The 17089-nt window shown below is 35.2% G+C and overlaps 3 protein-coding genes across 3 annotated transcripts; all 3 read right to left on the reverse strand.

Annotated features, from left to right (window-relative positions):
- Positions 1 to 1098: 1098 nt before the first annotated feature.
- LOC133030541 (uncharacterized) lies at positions 1099 to 3158 on the reverse strand. The gene is made up of 4 exons (XM_061103319.1): positions 2999 to 3158; positions 2665 to 2798; positions 2314 to 2544; positions 1099 to 2169 (listed from the first exon to the last, which is right to left on the reverse strand). Exons 1-4 carry the CDS (start codon positions 3156 to 3158, stop codon positions 1099 to 1101), a joined length of 1596 nt encoding a protein of 531 aa, XP_060959302.1.
- An 843-nt stretch (positions 3159 to 4001) lies between these two features.
- On the reverse strand, positions 4002 to 5591 carry LOC133030542 (uncharacterized). The gene is made up of 2 exons (XM_061103320.1): positions 4862 to 5591; positions 4002 to 4651 (listed from the first exon to the last, which is right to left on the reverse strand). Exons 1-2 carry the CDS (start codon positions 5589 to 5591, stop codon positions 4002 to 4004), a joined length of 1380 nt encoding a protein of 459 aa, XP_060959303.1.
- A 6002-nt stretch (positions 5592 to 11593) lies between these two features.
- Positions 11594 to 12358, reverse strand: LOC133030543 (uncharacterized). Its single transcript, XM_061103321.1, has 2 exons — positions 11930 to 12358; positions 11594 to 11626 (listed from the first exon to the last, which is right to left on the reverse strand). Exons 1-2 carry the CDS (start codon positions 12356 to 12358, stop codon positions 11594 to 11596), a joined length of 462 nt encoding a protein of 153 aa, XP_060959304.1.
- Between the last annotated feature and the right edge of the window lie 4731 nt (positions 12359 to 17089).

The raw sequence follows: 17089 nt of genomic DNA on the forward strand, positions 1-17089 counted from the left end.
ACTTAATAAAGTCTCTTAATTAATAAATAAACCCTAGAATCTCTTTTCTTCACATTTAAGCCCTTGCTATAAATTAGACAAAATCTAACGTTAGAATTATAATTGATCAATTAAAATTAATTATCTGAGTCTTACAAGCAGTATGGTCTCAACTAGTATGGGGACCATGGGCCTATAGAACCGAGCTTCCAATAAGCAGAACTAGAATTTACCAAGTAAATTCCCTGACATATTAATTCTTTATTGCATCCACCATAGAACTTGGAATTGCACTCTCAGTCATATAGAACGCTCTATATGTTCCACGATATAGATACACTATAAAAATTTAACCATCGTTCTAATCTCAATAATCAAAGATCCTCTATAGATGATTTACACCGAGTACGGATAAATTTACCGTTACACCCCTCAATGTATTTTAACCTTTCAACACTTAGCTTCCTATAAATGATATTTCAGTGAGCTAATATAATCACTGAAACAAGAGCTCTTCTATTTATCTCTATTAAGCCAAGCTCGAAGGAAATCATCATTTCGCTTCTTCGTCCAGATAGAAGCTATAGATTCAAAATCTCGAAAAATTTCATGACTCTTTATTGATCAATAGTACAAAGTGAGTGGGTTATATACCCCCTATACTTAGAATATTTATGTAAATAAATTGACTAAGTATAAATACACAACGAGTACAAACGATACAATGCGAGTACTATTGATAATAAAATTTTAAGCTTTCGCCATTCCACGCTCTTTGAATTACAGTACCATCGAGTTCTGCGAGTCGGTATGTTGCGTTACCAATGTTTTCTGCGATGAGATAAGGTCCTTCCCAATTGTCTCCGAAGACCCCATGTGCTGGGTTTTTCGTGTTTGGCATTACTTTTCGAAGAACCAAATCTCCTACTCGCAGAACTCTTTCCTTGACCTTAGAGTTGAAATACCTTGCGGTTCGCTGCTAATAGGCCGCATTTTTCAGGTGAGCCTGATCGTGCTTTTCTTCTAGAAGGTCGAGGTAAAGCGACTGTTTTTCTTCGTTCTGTTCAATGTTGAAAACATCTCTTCGTAGGGAGCCTGCCCCAATCTCGACTGGTATCATTAGCCTCGCATCCATAAGAGAGCGAGGAGTCTCGCCAGTCGTGGAGTGGGGGGTCGTGTTGTATGACCATAAAACTTGTGAAAGCTCGTCTGGCCATACCCCTTACGCTCTTCGAGTTTTCCTTTGATGGTGTGCTTGATTATCTTGTTGACTGCTTCAGTTTTCCCGTTACTCTGCATCCCTAACTCATCGCATAGCTGTCGCATTTCCTTACAGTCAAATTGCTTTTCGTTATTTGAAATGAGCTTGTAAGGGATGCCAAATCGCCAGATTATGGAGTTATAGACAAACTCGCGCAGTTTAGCTGCTGTGATGGTTGCTAGTGCTTTTGCCTCGGCCCATTTTGTGAAGTAGTCGACCTCGACTACAGCGTATTTGACTCTGCCTTTTCCTTTTGGTAATTCTCCTATCAGGTCGATGCCCCAAACCGCAAAGGGCCAACGCCTCGTGATAGAATGCAAATGACTCGGAGGTTGGTTTACATACGTGGCTATTCGCTGACACTTGTCGCATTTCTTCGCGAAGTTGGAAGCATCTTGCCGCAGGGTAGGCCAGTAATATCCTTGCCGCATGATTTTCAAGGCAAGAGAGTTACCACCAGTGTGATTCCCGCTGATACCCCCATGAACCTCGCGGAGTATATAGTCGCATTCCTCTCCATCAATGCATTTAAGTAGCGGCTGGCTGAAGCTTCTGCGATATAATTTACCATCATAGATGACATATCGGGCAGCCCGATGTCGCAGTTTTCTTGCTTCTATTTTGTCATCGGGTAAGATGTCCTTTTCCAGGTAAGTGACTATTGGAGTCATCCAAGTAACTTTTTTGGCAACATCTATCTCCATCACTTCATCTCGACTCACTGTCGGGTGTGTTAACACATCAACAGGAATCACATCGAGCAACTCAGCTTCTCTAGTTGAGGCCAAGCGGGCCAAAGCGTCTGCGTGTGAGTTATGAGCACACGCTACTTGGGATATGACTACTTTCTTGAATTTCTGCAACAACTCGCATACTATGGCAAGGTACTTAGCCAGACGTCCGCCTCTGGCCAGATATTCTCCGTTTACCTGGCATACGACGATTTGGGAGTCGCTAAAAGCCTGTAAGTATTCTATTTTCATCTCGAGGGCGAGCTTCAATCCTGCGATCAAAGCCTCATACTCGGCTTCATTGTTAGATGCAGAAAATTCAAAACGTAAAGCAGCGTGTACCTTAAAATTGTTAGGACTGATAAGTATGATTCCACCACCGGAACCTTTGCTATTAGAAGCCCCATCGACGTACAACGTCCATCCTTCTCCATTCGGTACAGCAGTGTCAATTTTGTCTTCTATGAGTGCCACTTCAGTACTTGGAAACTCAAGAATGAAATATGCCAAGGCCTGCCACTTGATCGCAGATCTCGGTTTGTACCTGATGTCGAACTGGCTTAACTCTACTAACTATTTCAACAATCTTCCCGATGCCTCTGGCTTTGCTAAGACTTGCCTCAAAGGGTAGTTTGTTAAAACTTCAATGTTATGGGCCTAAAAATAAGGTCGCAGTTTTCTTGACGATATTACCATTGCAAACACTAGTTTTTCCATTTGAGGATAGTGAGTCTCAGCATCTAACAAGCGTTTACAGACATAGTACACTGGGTATTGTTGACCTTGGTCTTTGCGGATTAGCACCGAGCTAATCGCATATTCTGACACTGCCAAGTAAACGGATAAGACTTCGTCGGATATGGCTTTTGACAGGATTGGGGGCTGCCCCAAATGCGTTTTTAATGACTGAAAAGCTTCTTCGCATTTCTCGGCCCATTGGAACTTCTTGTTGCCCTTTAAGATCTAAAAAAACTCTTTGCATTTATCAGATGATCGTGATATAAACGGTTTAGAGCGGCGACTTTACCTGTGAGACTTTGGACTTCTTTTGGCTTAGTCAGTGATCGCATTTCTACTAATGCTTTGATCTTCACAGGGTTTGCCTCTATTCCTCGCTGATTAACCATAAACCTGAGGAATTTCCTTGAACCGACTCCAAAGACACACTTAAGAGGATTTAGCCGCATTTTCTATCGTCGCAGTATATCAAAAATTGCTTGTAAATGGTTGACATGGTCTCCTGCATGTTGAGATTTTACGAGCATATCGTCAACATATACTTCCATGGTGTCTCCGATTAAATCTGCGAACATCATATTTACTACCCTCTGATATGTCGTACCTGCGTTTATCAAACCAAAGGGCATTACTTTATAACAATACATACCTCGATCTGTAATGAACGAGGTATGTTCCTGATCTGGTTCATACATCGGGATTTGATTATATCCCGAGTATGCGTCCATAAAGCTGAGAAGCTCATGACCTGCAGTGGCATCAACAAGTTGGTCAATGCTAGGAAGTGGGAAGCTGTCTTTGGGACAAGCTTTATTTAAATCAGTGAAATCAACGCATGTGCGCCATGAGCTGTTAGGCTTGGGCACGAGTACGGGATTTGCTAACCAATCTGGGTAGAACGACTCCCGTATAAAGCTGCATGACAAGAGGCAGTCGACTTCTTCCTTCAGCGCTTGGTACCTCGCGGGGTCCATTTTTCGGCGCTTCTGTCGGACACCTCGCACTTCAGGGTCAATGTTCAATCGATGACACATGACCTGCAGAGATATTCCGACCATATCTGAATGTTTCCAGGCGAAAACATCAAGGTTTTGCTTGAGAAATGTCATTAGTTTTTCTCGCTGCTAAAAAGTTAGTTTAGAACCAATTCTCAAAACTTTATTATTATCTAATGGATCGATAGGTACCTAAATGGTGTCTTCCGCGGCTTGGGCGGTTGCGGCATAATCGAGGATCCTAGGATCCAAATCTGGTTCGTCTTTATGCGGCACTTCTTCTATTCTGAAGACCTCCTAGCGAGGAGGTGGTGCCTCTAGCAGATAGATGACATTGACTAACTTCTTTTCTGAGAGCTTAATTGCTGTGTTGTAGCATTCTCGCGAGTCTGACTGGATTCCTCGCACAGAACCTACTCCAGTAGGAGTAGGGAACTTCCTTGTGAGATGATAGATTGACGTCACGATCTTCATCTCTTTTAGAATTGGTCGACCGATCACAACATTGTATGCTGAGTATTGGTCGATTACTGCAAAGTCAGCCATCGACTTGGCTACTACAGGAGCAGTTCCCAAGGTGATAGGGAGCTTGATCATCCCTTTCAATGCAATGACGTCGCCAGTAAAACCATATATACTCGACGTTACAGGTCGCAGATCCTTCTCATGCAACCCCATCTGTTTGAAGGCTTGGATGTTCAAGAGATTCACAGAACTTGTGTTGTCCACGAGTATACGGTGGACGTTATCTTCGCCAATATTGGCAACAATGACTAATGCATCAAAATGTGGGTGGTGGACCCATCTCGCATCACTTTCCATGAACGTGATGTCGTCACACTCTCTCTTGAACAACTTCTCCAGTCGCTCGCTTAGGTTGTTCACGTTGGTGAGTGGCTTCTCTTTGGCTTCTTTGGCATATCGCTCCTGCGACTTTCTGGAGTCACCTGCGATATGGGGTCCGCCTATGGTCAGGATGTTGTGAGGAGTTCTCGAACCACTCGCATTCTGATTTTATTCTTTGTCATCCGCCCGGGGATGACTTTCCTCATTCTTTTTATATTTGCTGAACTTTTCTCTCTTGATCAGCTCGTCAATCTCGTCCTACAAAAACCAACACTCCAAAGTAGTGTGACCAATATCTTTATGGTACTTACAGAATTTTTTGGGATCTCTCTTGTCGCGGTTTCCCCTGATCGTGGGAGGCTTCTTGAAGACCCCATTCTTCTCTTCCATGGCGTAGATATGGTCTCGAGGTACTGCTAGCTCGGTATAGTTCACGAAGCGTGGTCCACCTTTCCTTTTCGGGAAGGATTCCTTCTTTGGAGGGGACTTGGCCAGTTTCGGACTTCGCTGTCTCTGTGGACTGCGTCTTCTTGGGCTTCGTCCTATGGAATTCTTCCCTCGAGGACTGCAGGATCGTGATCGCGACACTAGTGATTTACGCTTATCTTTGCCTTTCTCCAACTCTTCCAGGAAATTCTCAATCCTGTTATGCAGTTCTGCCATGGCACAGAACTCGACCAGCGATTCTGGTCTTCGAGCTTGCAGTTCCTTCCAAAAATCGGTTCTTGGCAGGACACCTGTTATTAACATACATACTAGCGAAGACTCAGGAGCCTTCTCAACTTTTGTTACTTCAGCATTAAAACGCTTAAAATAGTCCTGTAAAGACTCACCAGGTTCCTGTTTGATGTTAGCCAGAGTAGTATAGGGCGGCTTATAGGTCATTGTGGCTTGGAAATGCGTGAGGAACAGGTCGACAAAGGTCTCCCATGTCGAGATAGAAGCCTCGGGCAATTGGCTGAACCAATCGTGGGCGTTCTCTTCCAATGTTGCCGCAAGAATGCGACATTTTACAAGCTGAGGTGCCTGATCCACTTCCATGATAGTATTGAATTTTTCTAAATAGTCAATGGGATTAGAGGTACCTTTATATTTTAGGGATTCGGATAACCGAAATCCCTTAGGGGGCCGAGCTTGTCGCACTTCCGCAGTGAAAGGAGAGGTCCCATGCAGCTTGTATATGGGCTTTCTCTGCTGTTCGAGCATTTTCAAAGCCTACAAAAGCATACTTTGATCAATGTTCCCGGCTAAGGGAGCAGCGACTGGTACTGCTACAGGTGTTATCGCTATTGCAGCAAGATTTGTTGGGATATTAACCCCAGTGGTCACAGCTGGTGCGTTACGCTGGTTGGTGCGAGTATTTACACCCTGATCGCCCACTTGGGGATCACGGGGCTCTTCAACGTCACGAAGTGCGTGTGAGCGTGCTCTGAAAATAGCGTTAAGGTGATCACATAGATCACCCCTGTGAACCTGATATTGTCCTCCCTGCGATGTCTCCACAGAACCGAACCTCGTGTACCTGCTAGGGTGTGCGACCATGCGAGGATGAGGAGGTAGATTCTACGTCATTATCTCGCAAAGGTCTGCTGCGAGGATTGCGTCGTTCGGGGTCTTCCTCGGTCTGTGCCTCCTGGTTAGGATATCTCGCAGATTGGTCCCTCGAGGTTGGTTGATTCAAGTCGAGTCCTTTTGGGTTGGTCCTTCGTTCCCTGCGAGTACGGTTATTACGACGTCTAGAGTTAGTTACCTGAGGGTTATCTGTGCGAGAAGTGGGTGCTCGAGGAGGACGTCGGGCCCTGTTCTGTCCATCCACCTCGGCTTCCAGGGCGCGCAGCTGGTCCTAGATTGCGGTATACTGATCGGTGGTTAGCTGGATGATACCCTCGGACACCGCCGCTGGGGTGAAGGTAGGCATGGCAAAAAGATCCATTCATTCGGATCGGATCAGTGATCCGATCCGACGGATCATTACTGATCCGAAACATTCGGATAGTTATTGGATCTTGGATCAGATCCGACCCGCCCCGCTTAATTTTTTTACGGATCGGATCTGACCCGATCGTTTTAAATATATATTTTTTTTTTCAAAAAAAAAAAGATTTTTACTTTTTAATATATTTTTTTAAGGTGTAAGGCCAGTGGAATACCACCATTAGACATATATGATTTGCTCATAGACCACACTATATGTTATTATTTTAATTAATTACTCTCTCAATTTAATTCTTATATATATGCGTACATATATATATATAAAAATAAAAATATATATGCATACTGGCCATTCTATATTTTAATTATTTGATTATAATAATTATTATTATTTGCAAAATTCCTTACCTTATTCGAAAATCTTAAATATAAGGTTATAATAAGAAAGTAAAGTAACAAATATTATACACAATAGATTGATTTATATATAGGCACTATTAAATATATTAATTTGTATAATAATTTACACTTTCATATTATATCACTTTTATATATGTATGCAACAATAATTTAAATTTAATATAAACATATTATTAATTAATAAGAATAATATTTAATTTTTGTTTATCAAATAAAAATACTAATTAATTAAATATTATAATAATGAGTAATTAATACTATTATTTGACTCTTAAATATTTAATTATTTAAGGGGCATTTGCTAATATTTTTATTTTTTTTTAATTTTTTAATCATAAAAATAAAAGTAATTTTTTGTTTTTAAAAAATATGTGTTCTATAACCATTTTTGTTTTTGTTTTTTTTTTTAATTTTAAAAAATGATAAGAAAAATATCACTACAAAAAATCTTATTTTTAATCACAACAAAATTTCTGACTAAAAGTAAAAAAATTGTAACTAATTATAAATCATCATTCTTATGTTGTGACTAAAATAGGTCCATCACTAAAAGTATTAGTTACAAAAATTACAATTTGTTGTGACTCAGTATAAAAAATCTTACTTTTATTATTAACATATTTATTTTTTTGTAAGAGCCGTACACAGTAAATCTTGAAGACTAGAAGAACTTTATAGTTAATTTCATGTATTTTTTTAGAGGAGATTTATTTCATGAAATCATCATACTACATTATTATTGATGATTATATTAGTGGAATTTCTAAAATTTGGTAAATTAATTTTTCAATAGTAATATTACATTTTTATGTAATAAGAATTTGATATATTTTTTTTTATTGATTTTGACAAATAAAATAAAAATATATAAGAAAAAAAATAATGCATTATTAGTTCTTAAACAAATAAATTTTGGGAAAAAAAATATAAATTTAGATATAAAATATATTTTTTTTATTTAGAAAAAAAAGTTGGGTCGGATCAGATCCGATCCGTATGAGGCGGGTCGGATCAGATCCGATCCGAGTATCTGATCTAGCGAGGCGGGGCGGGGCAGATCCGTATATGATCTGGATCAGGTCGGATCAGAGTCGGATCAGATCCGACCCGCCCCATTGACATTCCTAGGTGAAGGGTGGAAAGTGTCCCATTGTAGCTGCGGGTGTAGACGTTTCCCCGGCTTGAGGGCCAGTAGTTTCAGGGAATAAGTTGAGAGGCCTGACATTACCTCGACCTACTCCACCATTGATGACATCCACAGGTGGTGCTCTACCCCCCGACAACGGAACGTTCATCATTTCGATGTTGATGGATTCGTTGTTAAAACCTCCGTTTGCTTGGTTTCCAGCCATGATGATTTTCTTTTGGTATTAGCAAGAGTGTACTTCTTCGTTTCCCACAGACGGCGCCAAATGTTGTCGAGCGAATTTTGCAACACCAAAAATGAATAATAATAATAAGGAGAAACAGTATGATGAACAATTGCGAGTATTCAACCCAGAACAGCGAGTACTCGAACTGGGAACGTAAATACTTGGTAAAAATTGGAAATATCAAGAAGACAAAGGAATATAGTGGTTCAGTCAGATCACGGTCTGCTTAGTCCACTGTTGCAAGAGTTTCGTAGTTGTCATTTCATGGTGGATCACTCCTTTATATACAAAGCAAGTGTCCAGTTAGTTACACAAGGATTGCATTCATTATCAATCCGTTTATACGTTGATTTACGGTAATTAAACTAAAAACATAAACATAAATAAATTAATAACAGTTTCTATTCACTAAATACAGCAACGTATGCGACTTCTAATGTTCGAGTTGGCTGTTCATATTTTGGTGTGAGCTCGCGGGCTTAGGATATACCTAACATTTAGTTAAGTCTAGGATGTCTGCGACTCTGCGTTCTTGTATAGTCGCACTTACGGACATCGTATAACGAGCTGATAGGACCTAGACACACGAGTCTATATTGGTTTATCGAGGCTGTTGGGTCATCGAGACCAACTCGCATCATAGAGAGTCGATCTCTATGTTTTTGCAGGAGGATCGAGAGGATACTCGCACATATCCTGGTACACGCGAGTTGAATCCGTTCCTTGGTCCTACATAACGCTGGCCACACGAATGCGATTAGACTTGGTCATATTCGCATCATCTCGCCGAGTCTAGCTCATGGGAGGTTTAAACTCGAGGAGTCTCTCATTGACATCTCAGCTTTTCTTGGAAAAAATGAGTACACGTGTCCTTCAAACGGGAGTCTGGTCTCGAGTTTCTAGGTGAGAAAAATCTCACTATAACATCTATGTTTAGCGCTCCCACTCAATTGCACTATCATGTTCCCAAAGTGTACGTGTCACCCTGACCAAAAAGTAGGCTTAACTAACAAATCAAAGAACATGAGTAACACTCCTGAGATTGAACCTAAGCATGTCAGGATTAAGATCTTTTGATCTAAGAACAACCAGTGATATTGACTTAGAAAGATACAACGGTAAGATTATAATATCTTTACCAAGATCAATATCAGTCCCAGTCCAATGTATACTCCATACATCCGAAACTAGCATACTTTGCCAATGTTCTGGAAAGAACATAACACTTATCCAAGGTGTAAGTACACTCCATCGCTGATTATCACATCAGTGTAAATGCAGTGCACTGATGAATCAGGGACATTGTCTTTTGAAGCATATAATCACAATCACATTCCACTGTGTTGACATCACTGTAATTGTGAATAACTATATGTTCTGGACTTAACAGATTTTGTATATATTAAACCATAAACATGAAAACTACATGTAAACATAAATGACTTCTAATCTTTTATTGATAATAAATCAGATTAGATTGAAATGGATTTTATTTAGGGCATAAAATCCCAACAAACTCCCACTTGCACTAACATAAAATAAGTAGTGCATTTCAATCAATCTATTGTCTTGATATCCAGATCAAGTGTAGTATATTTGACTCAACCCAAATTACTGGAACTGTAAGTCTGTGGTAAGGTACTGCTTCCTCCACCAATACTTCCTTTGTGTTCATAAAACATTATGCAACATTATTTACTATATGCATTACTCATCTAGGGATACTGAAGTCATTACTGCTTATTAAGTGCATCTGAATAAACAGAAGACATATCTCTCATTCTTTTTTAAAAATAGAGATAACACAGTGTAGAATTTTCTTCAGTTGAATAACTTTCCAGTATTTTCAAAATTACAAAGTTATGTGTCTTCACTGATGGAGCTTAAATTATTATAGATGGGTTTTTACACTCTTCTAGAATAATTCCTCCACCTCTAAAGTAATCACCATCTCAAATTGGTTATGAGTTGGTGTAGATATAGGGATTTTAATATATAACCTTATCATCTATCATATAGGTCAATTTCATAAATTTCGTTGATTGTCTCCTTATGTTCCTTGTTTGATTACATCTTAGATGGCTCCCACTCAACAGTAGGAGTCTGGTTAAATTCATACTTAGAAGTACATTTAACCTCTTACTATTGTTTCTAAGGGATATCTTGTTGTGACATATTATCTTAGTCTGAAACTGTAAGTTCCTTCTAGACTAAGTCATCAACATAGCAATCTAGTATTAACATTAATGTCAAATACTTCCTTAAGATTAAGTAATCATTAGAGATACCATGAAATATTTCATGAGGATTAGGAATTTAGCCTAAGCCATTCGAATAGACTTGCAAATTCTCCTATCTTATCCTCAAAATTCTGATAAGTTATTTCTATCCATATGAATGGTTAGATTTACTTTCTCAGTTATATTCTAAAGTTCCTTTCATGAACATAACATAGTAATATCACAAGTGTCATCCAAATGAAGGATGGGCTTAGAATTTTAAAATTCTCCCACTCAAATAAGGTACTGTGATGCTATGTCCAAGAACTTAATTGGTATCAATTACTTTTACAGCAGTAACATATTAATTGGAACAAAAATTAAGATCAAGAATAAAATCTAAATAATTTGCTAATTTTGTTGATTATGTTACATCCATGTTTAATCAAAAAATATGTGTGCCATATAGTACTGTGGTGTATTGAGTATAGTCTAGAGTACAAAATGAACTACATATGTCAATAGTTTAATCCACCTCTAAGTGATATAGAGATCATGTGGAGTTATGAATATAATCCAGAGTTCAATAGATATAAAAGATCGTTGAACTGCATATTATTCTTAACTTTTTCCACCCCTATCAGATTAAAAGATCTTTTTATTTAACAAAATCTTAATAATTGTTTCAGAATTAAAATTATTCATAAACATAGAATTGAAATTCTCAAGTGTTTATGTGGTATCATCTCTTTGTAGAGTTTAATATACCATAGAATTTGTAAACACAAACACATACAAACATTATAAACATATAAATATAATTAGTATAGGCATACACAAGATAAAGAAGTATGAAGCTCAATTCATAAATGCAATTCATTATCAAAAGAGAAACTTTATTGTAATATTCTCCAAAAAAAATGAATTGTCTGCAATATATAAAAAATAGGGAATAAAATCCCAAACCAATAATTGAAATTCAAATTGTTCTTAAATTAAAACAATTTATTCAAAAATTATAATAAAGAAGATTTCGAGCTTCATCTTCAATCTTGGACTATCTCCACCCATCTGTCCAACCATCTGACTGAACTCGCTAGGATAGCAATCCAAGTTCAAGCAGCTGGAGCTGAAATAAGAAGAAAAACAAACATGGTTAGTAGTTCCAGAATTAATAACCCAATGGGATAATAACTCTCTAAAACACATGAGTTTATAGCATAGAAAGAAATGCCTTGTTTCTTTGCTAGAAACTTATAAGGCATTAGGGTTTCCAGTGGCCCTTTTCATTGCAATAGAAGTATTTTCTTTTTGGCTTATCTTCGGGATTAACAACCTTTTTCTTTTTAACTGTTTTCACAGCTTGAACAGCCTTCTTGCTATTCTTCCAATTCTTCTTGTTGTTGGGTTTGGAAGTAGAGGCAATGTTTGCCTCAGCCTTAGCTGCCCCATTAGCATTGCTAGAACTAGGAGCTTTAGATCCTCCTTTATGTGGTCCTTCAATCAAATTTTCAAATGTTTGAAGGTTGTTGATTAGCTCGTGAAAGTCAAGCTCCAACTTGTTCATGACATAGTTTGAAGTGAAGGGCAGAAAGGCTGGAGTCAGAATGTTTAAGATCAAGCTCACTTGAGTTGTTTGATCTATAACAGCTCCATGATTCTCAGCTTCCTGGAAGTAACTAGTCATCTGGAGAAGGTGATCATGCACGCTCTGATGAGGTTTCATCCGTGCGTTGATGAAATTCTTAGTCGCCTCAAAGCGAGCTTGAATTGATGCCATCCCGAATAGTTCAGTTAACTGGTTCATGATTTCTGCAGCCGTGAGAGTGTTAGCGAACCTTGTCTTCAAGGTGTCAAGCATGCTAGACAACATGAAGTATCGAGCTTTGTTGTTGGCATTCTGCCAACGCTCGAACTTCTCCTTTACTGCCTTGGTTGCATTCTCACCAGGCTGCTCAGGATCCACTTCAGTCAACACAAACAGGGCATTTTCACCAATGAGAGCAATGTGAATGTTCTCTCTCCATTTGATAAAGTTAGATTCATTTAGCTTATTATCAGTCAACAGTGACACCATGGGGTTGGTCATTGTCATGTTGGATACTACAAATAACAATAAATAGAAATCAAGTAAGGTTCAACACAAAATCACATTCAGAAATTATTAGCACTTAGGAACCAGGAATGACAAGCGAAAATACTAAAACATACAATCCTAAATAATTGCCAAGATTTTCAACAAACTGATATCAGTGTCTCGTTTAGGCGAGAGTCAAAGATACCATCCATTGAATAGAGTTGTCAGCTCATCTAAAATGATAAACATTCTAGTAACCTTTTATTCGATCAAGATGAGAATCCAGCGTTGTCTCGTTTAAGCGAGAGGCAAGGTCATTCTATCTTATGAGCTTCTACCATTATTTCATACTTTTGTAAGTCTTACTACTAGTCGCCACAATCAGGGTGATCCATACTAAAAATAAAACACTTACAAATAATACTTATCTTTCGAGATTCTACGGCGTTAAATTGCTAATGAACGTTCCTCCATTAGGGAGGATTACTCACTAAAACAAGAACTATGTAGAACCAACAATGGAGATCGAATATCCTAGTAATAAAGCTCATTATTTAAAGTGTATTTTCTTTTAATATTTATTTTTAATCTATTTATTTTAAATACATATTTATTTAATTAAAATTTCCAATTTACAATAAAATTCTAAATATAAATTTTAATCTAATATTTATAAAATTACACTTAGATTGATCTGAAAATAAATAAAATTATTTTCCATCTTAGTAATAATTTTCAATAAATATTTCAAAAATTATTCAATTTAAGTTGATCCAAAATTAATTTAACAAATTAATTTTTAACTCAAATTTAATTTTCTATAAATATATATTGCATAATTTGAAAATTAATGTATTTAAAATAAATTAAATTTTCGAAAATGCTATAAAATAAATCCTGAAAAATTATTCTAATTTATGTTGGTCCAAAATTAATTAAAAATTAATGTTCAACACAAATATAATTTTCCTATTTAATTAAATATTAAGAAAATTATCAAATATTTAAGTATCATGATTAAAATCAACTTAAATATTAATTAATAATTTAATTAAATATAACTAGAAAAATACTTCAAGCAAACAGAAAATAACTATCTAGACTTTCACTAAACTAATTACTTTATTTTTCTAATTATAATATATTTTAGTCCATTTATTTAAATTAATCATTAAATAAAAAATTTATTGATTTAAGTTGGTCTAAAATTAATTAAAAAAAAAATAAATTTCAACTTTAATCTATTTTCCAAAAAAAAATTCAAAATTTTCTGCATTAGATAAAATGCAATTTCGAAAAAAAAAAAAATTGATTAATAAAATAAAGTAAAATATATTTTGAAAATTATTCAAATTTAAGTTGTTCTGAAATTAAAATTTCCAACTTAAAATAATTTTTTATTTAATTAAATATTTTGAAAATAATAATATTTAAGTATCAAGAATGAAATCAACTTAAATATTTAATTTTTAATTTAATTAAATGTATTAAATACAAGAATTAAATAATCAAGTATAAAAAAAACTTAATTATTAATTCTAATTTTATACTAGAAAAAATATTCTAAATTAAGTTGGTCCAAAATTAATTAATAAATAATTAATTTTCAACTTAAAATATTTTCCTAATTAAATATTAGAAAATATAATTAGCTATTAGAAATAACTATCTAGAATATATCTCATTAACGAAGTGTTTTTCTAAAATTAATTTTAAAATATTCAATGAAAAATAAATTTCATATATTTTAAAGTTAATTATGTTGCTAATTAAATTTTAATTAGGTTAGACTAATATAATTAACCTAATACAATTATTTAAATAAGGCATATGGGCCTTCACAATTGGGGTGGTTCATGTGAGGGAGGGCTGGGTTCAGTATGTTGTACCCACTACAAAGGCCCCCTAACTCTCACACAAGGCCCAAAGGAGAGGAATTTAACCTTTAAATAAATAATTGTTATTCATTGAATAAACCCAGTTCTAATTGGGCCCAAATAAAATTACTTAAGTGAAATTTTATTTTAGCAACCTAGTCCATTTAATTAATAAAACTTAAATGGGCTTCCAATATGCATCTAAGCCCAAAAGCAAACATATATGCTCACACATGTCAAAAGATTTGGATGGGCCCTATCATGTTACTAGGTTTACACAGATGAAAGAAATTGCAAAATTTACCTGTTACAAATTATTTATAAGATCTATTGACAATTGAACTATGATTAAAATCAGATCGTTGGATATGTCAACAAGTTAATCATAGCAAATTAGATAAAAAAAAATAATAGGTTTGTAAAAAAAATTGAATAAATAATTAAATAATCAAACAGTACAGATCAAAATAAGTAACAGATAATCTGGAAAGTAGGTTAAGATATCTCTATTTTGAAATTTAAAAATTAAATTTTTTTAAAAAAAATATCTTAACTAGAATTTAAAATTTAGGTTGTTAGAGAATATTTGAAAAAATTTAGAAATCTAACAAATCTCCTAAATATCCTAAATTCTAACTTAAATTCAAGGCTAATTAGCAATTTTCCCCCCGAACTTTGACATGTACTAAATCATGTCCCTGAATTTTTTTGGTCGTTAAAAATTCCCCCTAAACTATTAAGATTGTTAAATTTAAGGACTTTTGTCTAATTTAAGTAAAAAAGTTCTAACATGGATGAAAGTTCAGGGGGCATGATTTAGTACATATCAAAGTTTGAGGGACATAATTTGGTAGATATCAAAGTCTAGGGAGCATGTTTTAGTACATAAACAATCATTGAAACAGTAAAATTGAATGAAATTAGACAAAAATCCTTAAATTTAACAATCTCAATAGTTTAGTGGGAATTTTTAACGGCCAAAAAAGTTCAGGGGGTATGATTTGGTATATGTCAAAGTTCCCCCGCGGGGGGGGGGGGATTGCTAATTAGCCTAAATTTAATGACATTTTACATTAAATTCATTCTAACCACACTTTAAAACCTATCTTATTAATTATATTGTCTATATTGCCCCACTATTATTAGAGTGACACTATACTACACAAAATATTTTTGTATTAGTTTTTAATATTTAAATATTATATTTATACTTTTTTTTTTTGTATATTTATTATTTTTGTTTATTTATAATTTAATAAAATAATATATTAACAACGAATATAGGGTCCAAAATAGGGGTAAATACTATTTTAAACCTTGTGTTTGTAAAAGTTACTAATTGGACCCTCTACTTTGTTAAATGATAAAATAGACCCTGTATTTTTTAAAATTGTATTAATAAGACCCTGAACTGATTTTTAGTCAAAATAAAATTTAATAATAATCCGATCTAGAGATGTTATGACAAAACTGGTTACATTTTCTGTATCTGTTCGTGTTAAAAGTTGTCTTAAAGTTAGTTATATTAAAAAATAAAATTGTTAAAAATTAAACTCAGGGATCTTATTTGTACAATTTTAAAAAAATACATAATTTATTTTGTTATATAGATAATCTAATTAATATTTTTTACAAAATATAGAGTCCAAAATAATTTTTGCCCTTAATTTAACACTACATTTAATATTTACCATCAGAATTACCCTTCATAGTGATACTAAATTCAAATTACAGTCATAACGTTCCAACTTGTAAATTTCGAATTCTAATTCTACCACGACATAAAAAAAAAGGTCTGGCAAGGGTGTGGTAGTGATACAAGAATAAGAAACAAACAGGGTATTATTAATCCATTGCCGGGACGAATCTATCTCTATCGGGTCAACCAAAAATATATAATAGTAGAGAGTATAGGGAAATGGTGGGGCTAGGAAATTGGAATGCGTGGAATGGGATTAGGGCAAAAATACCGATCCTTTTCTTGAGAACCAGACAGATATAGATCCAAACACATTTAATGCAGCTCATCTACCCTTGTCAGACTCTATAGCATTAAATATTATCAAATAAATTCATTTATTCATTTTTTATTTTTTTACCTTTTATTTTACTATTTTTCTTTTTGAAAACTAGTGGGATAGTATTTAGTGTTGCTAATAATTAAGAAATGTTTGACATATGTAAATGCAAGAAATATTGGTGGTCCTTTCTCTTTAATTCATGGAGGTTAGTGCTTCATAGTGTTAATTTCTAGCTTTGTAATTGGTTGAAATGTGTTTTTTTCTCTTTTAATATTATTTTTGGTTTCATCAAGTTCAAAATCTGACAAGAAAATGCCAAATGTAAAGTTTCACAAAGCTTTTAAGAACCCTAGTTGCCCGTCAGTCCATGCCTATATATGTACACCAAAAAGAGGCCCATTACATTCTTTTGCCCTCTTCCTACGTGTTGTGTCACTCTCATCTCAACTCAACTCTCAATACACATGCAAAATAGTTAAATTTGAAATGAAAAATAAAGAAAGCCTGATGAGTAAAAGTAAATCCCAGCATTTTTCTAGCTTGTTTTCTTGAAAAGTAGTAATTTTTCTGAATATTATTTAACTAAAAACTTTATTAGTCACTAACCTTACCTTTCC

Source organism: Cannabis sativa, chromosome 8 (genome assembly GCF_029168945.1).
Source record: "Cannabis sativa cultivar Pink pepper isolate KNU-18-1 chromosome 8, ASM2916894v1, whole genome shotgun sequence".
Classification (NCBI taxonomy): domain Eukaryota; kingdom Viridiplantae; phylum Streptophyta; class Magnoliopsida; order Rosales; family Cannabaceae; genus Cannabis; species Cannabis sativa.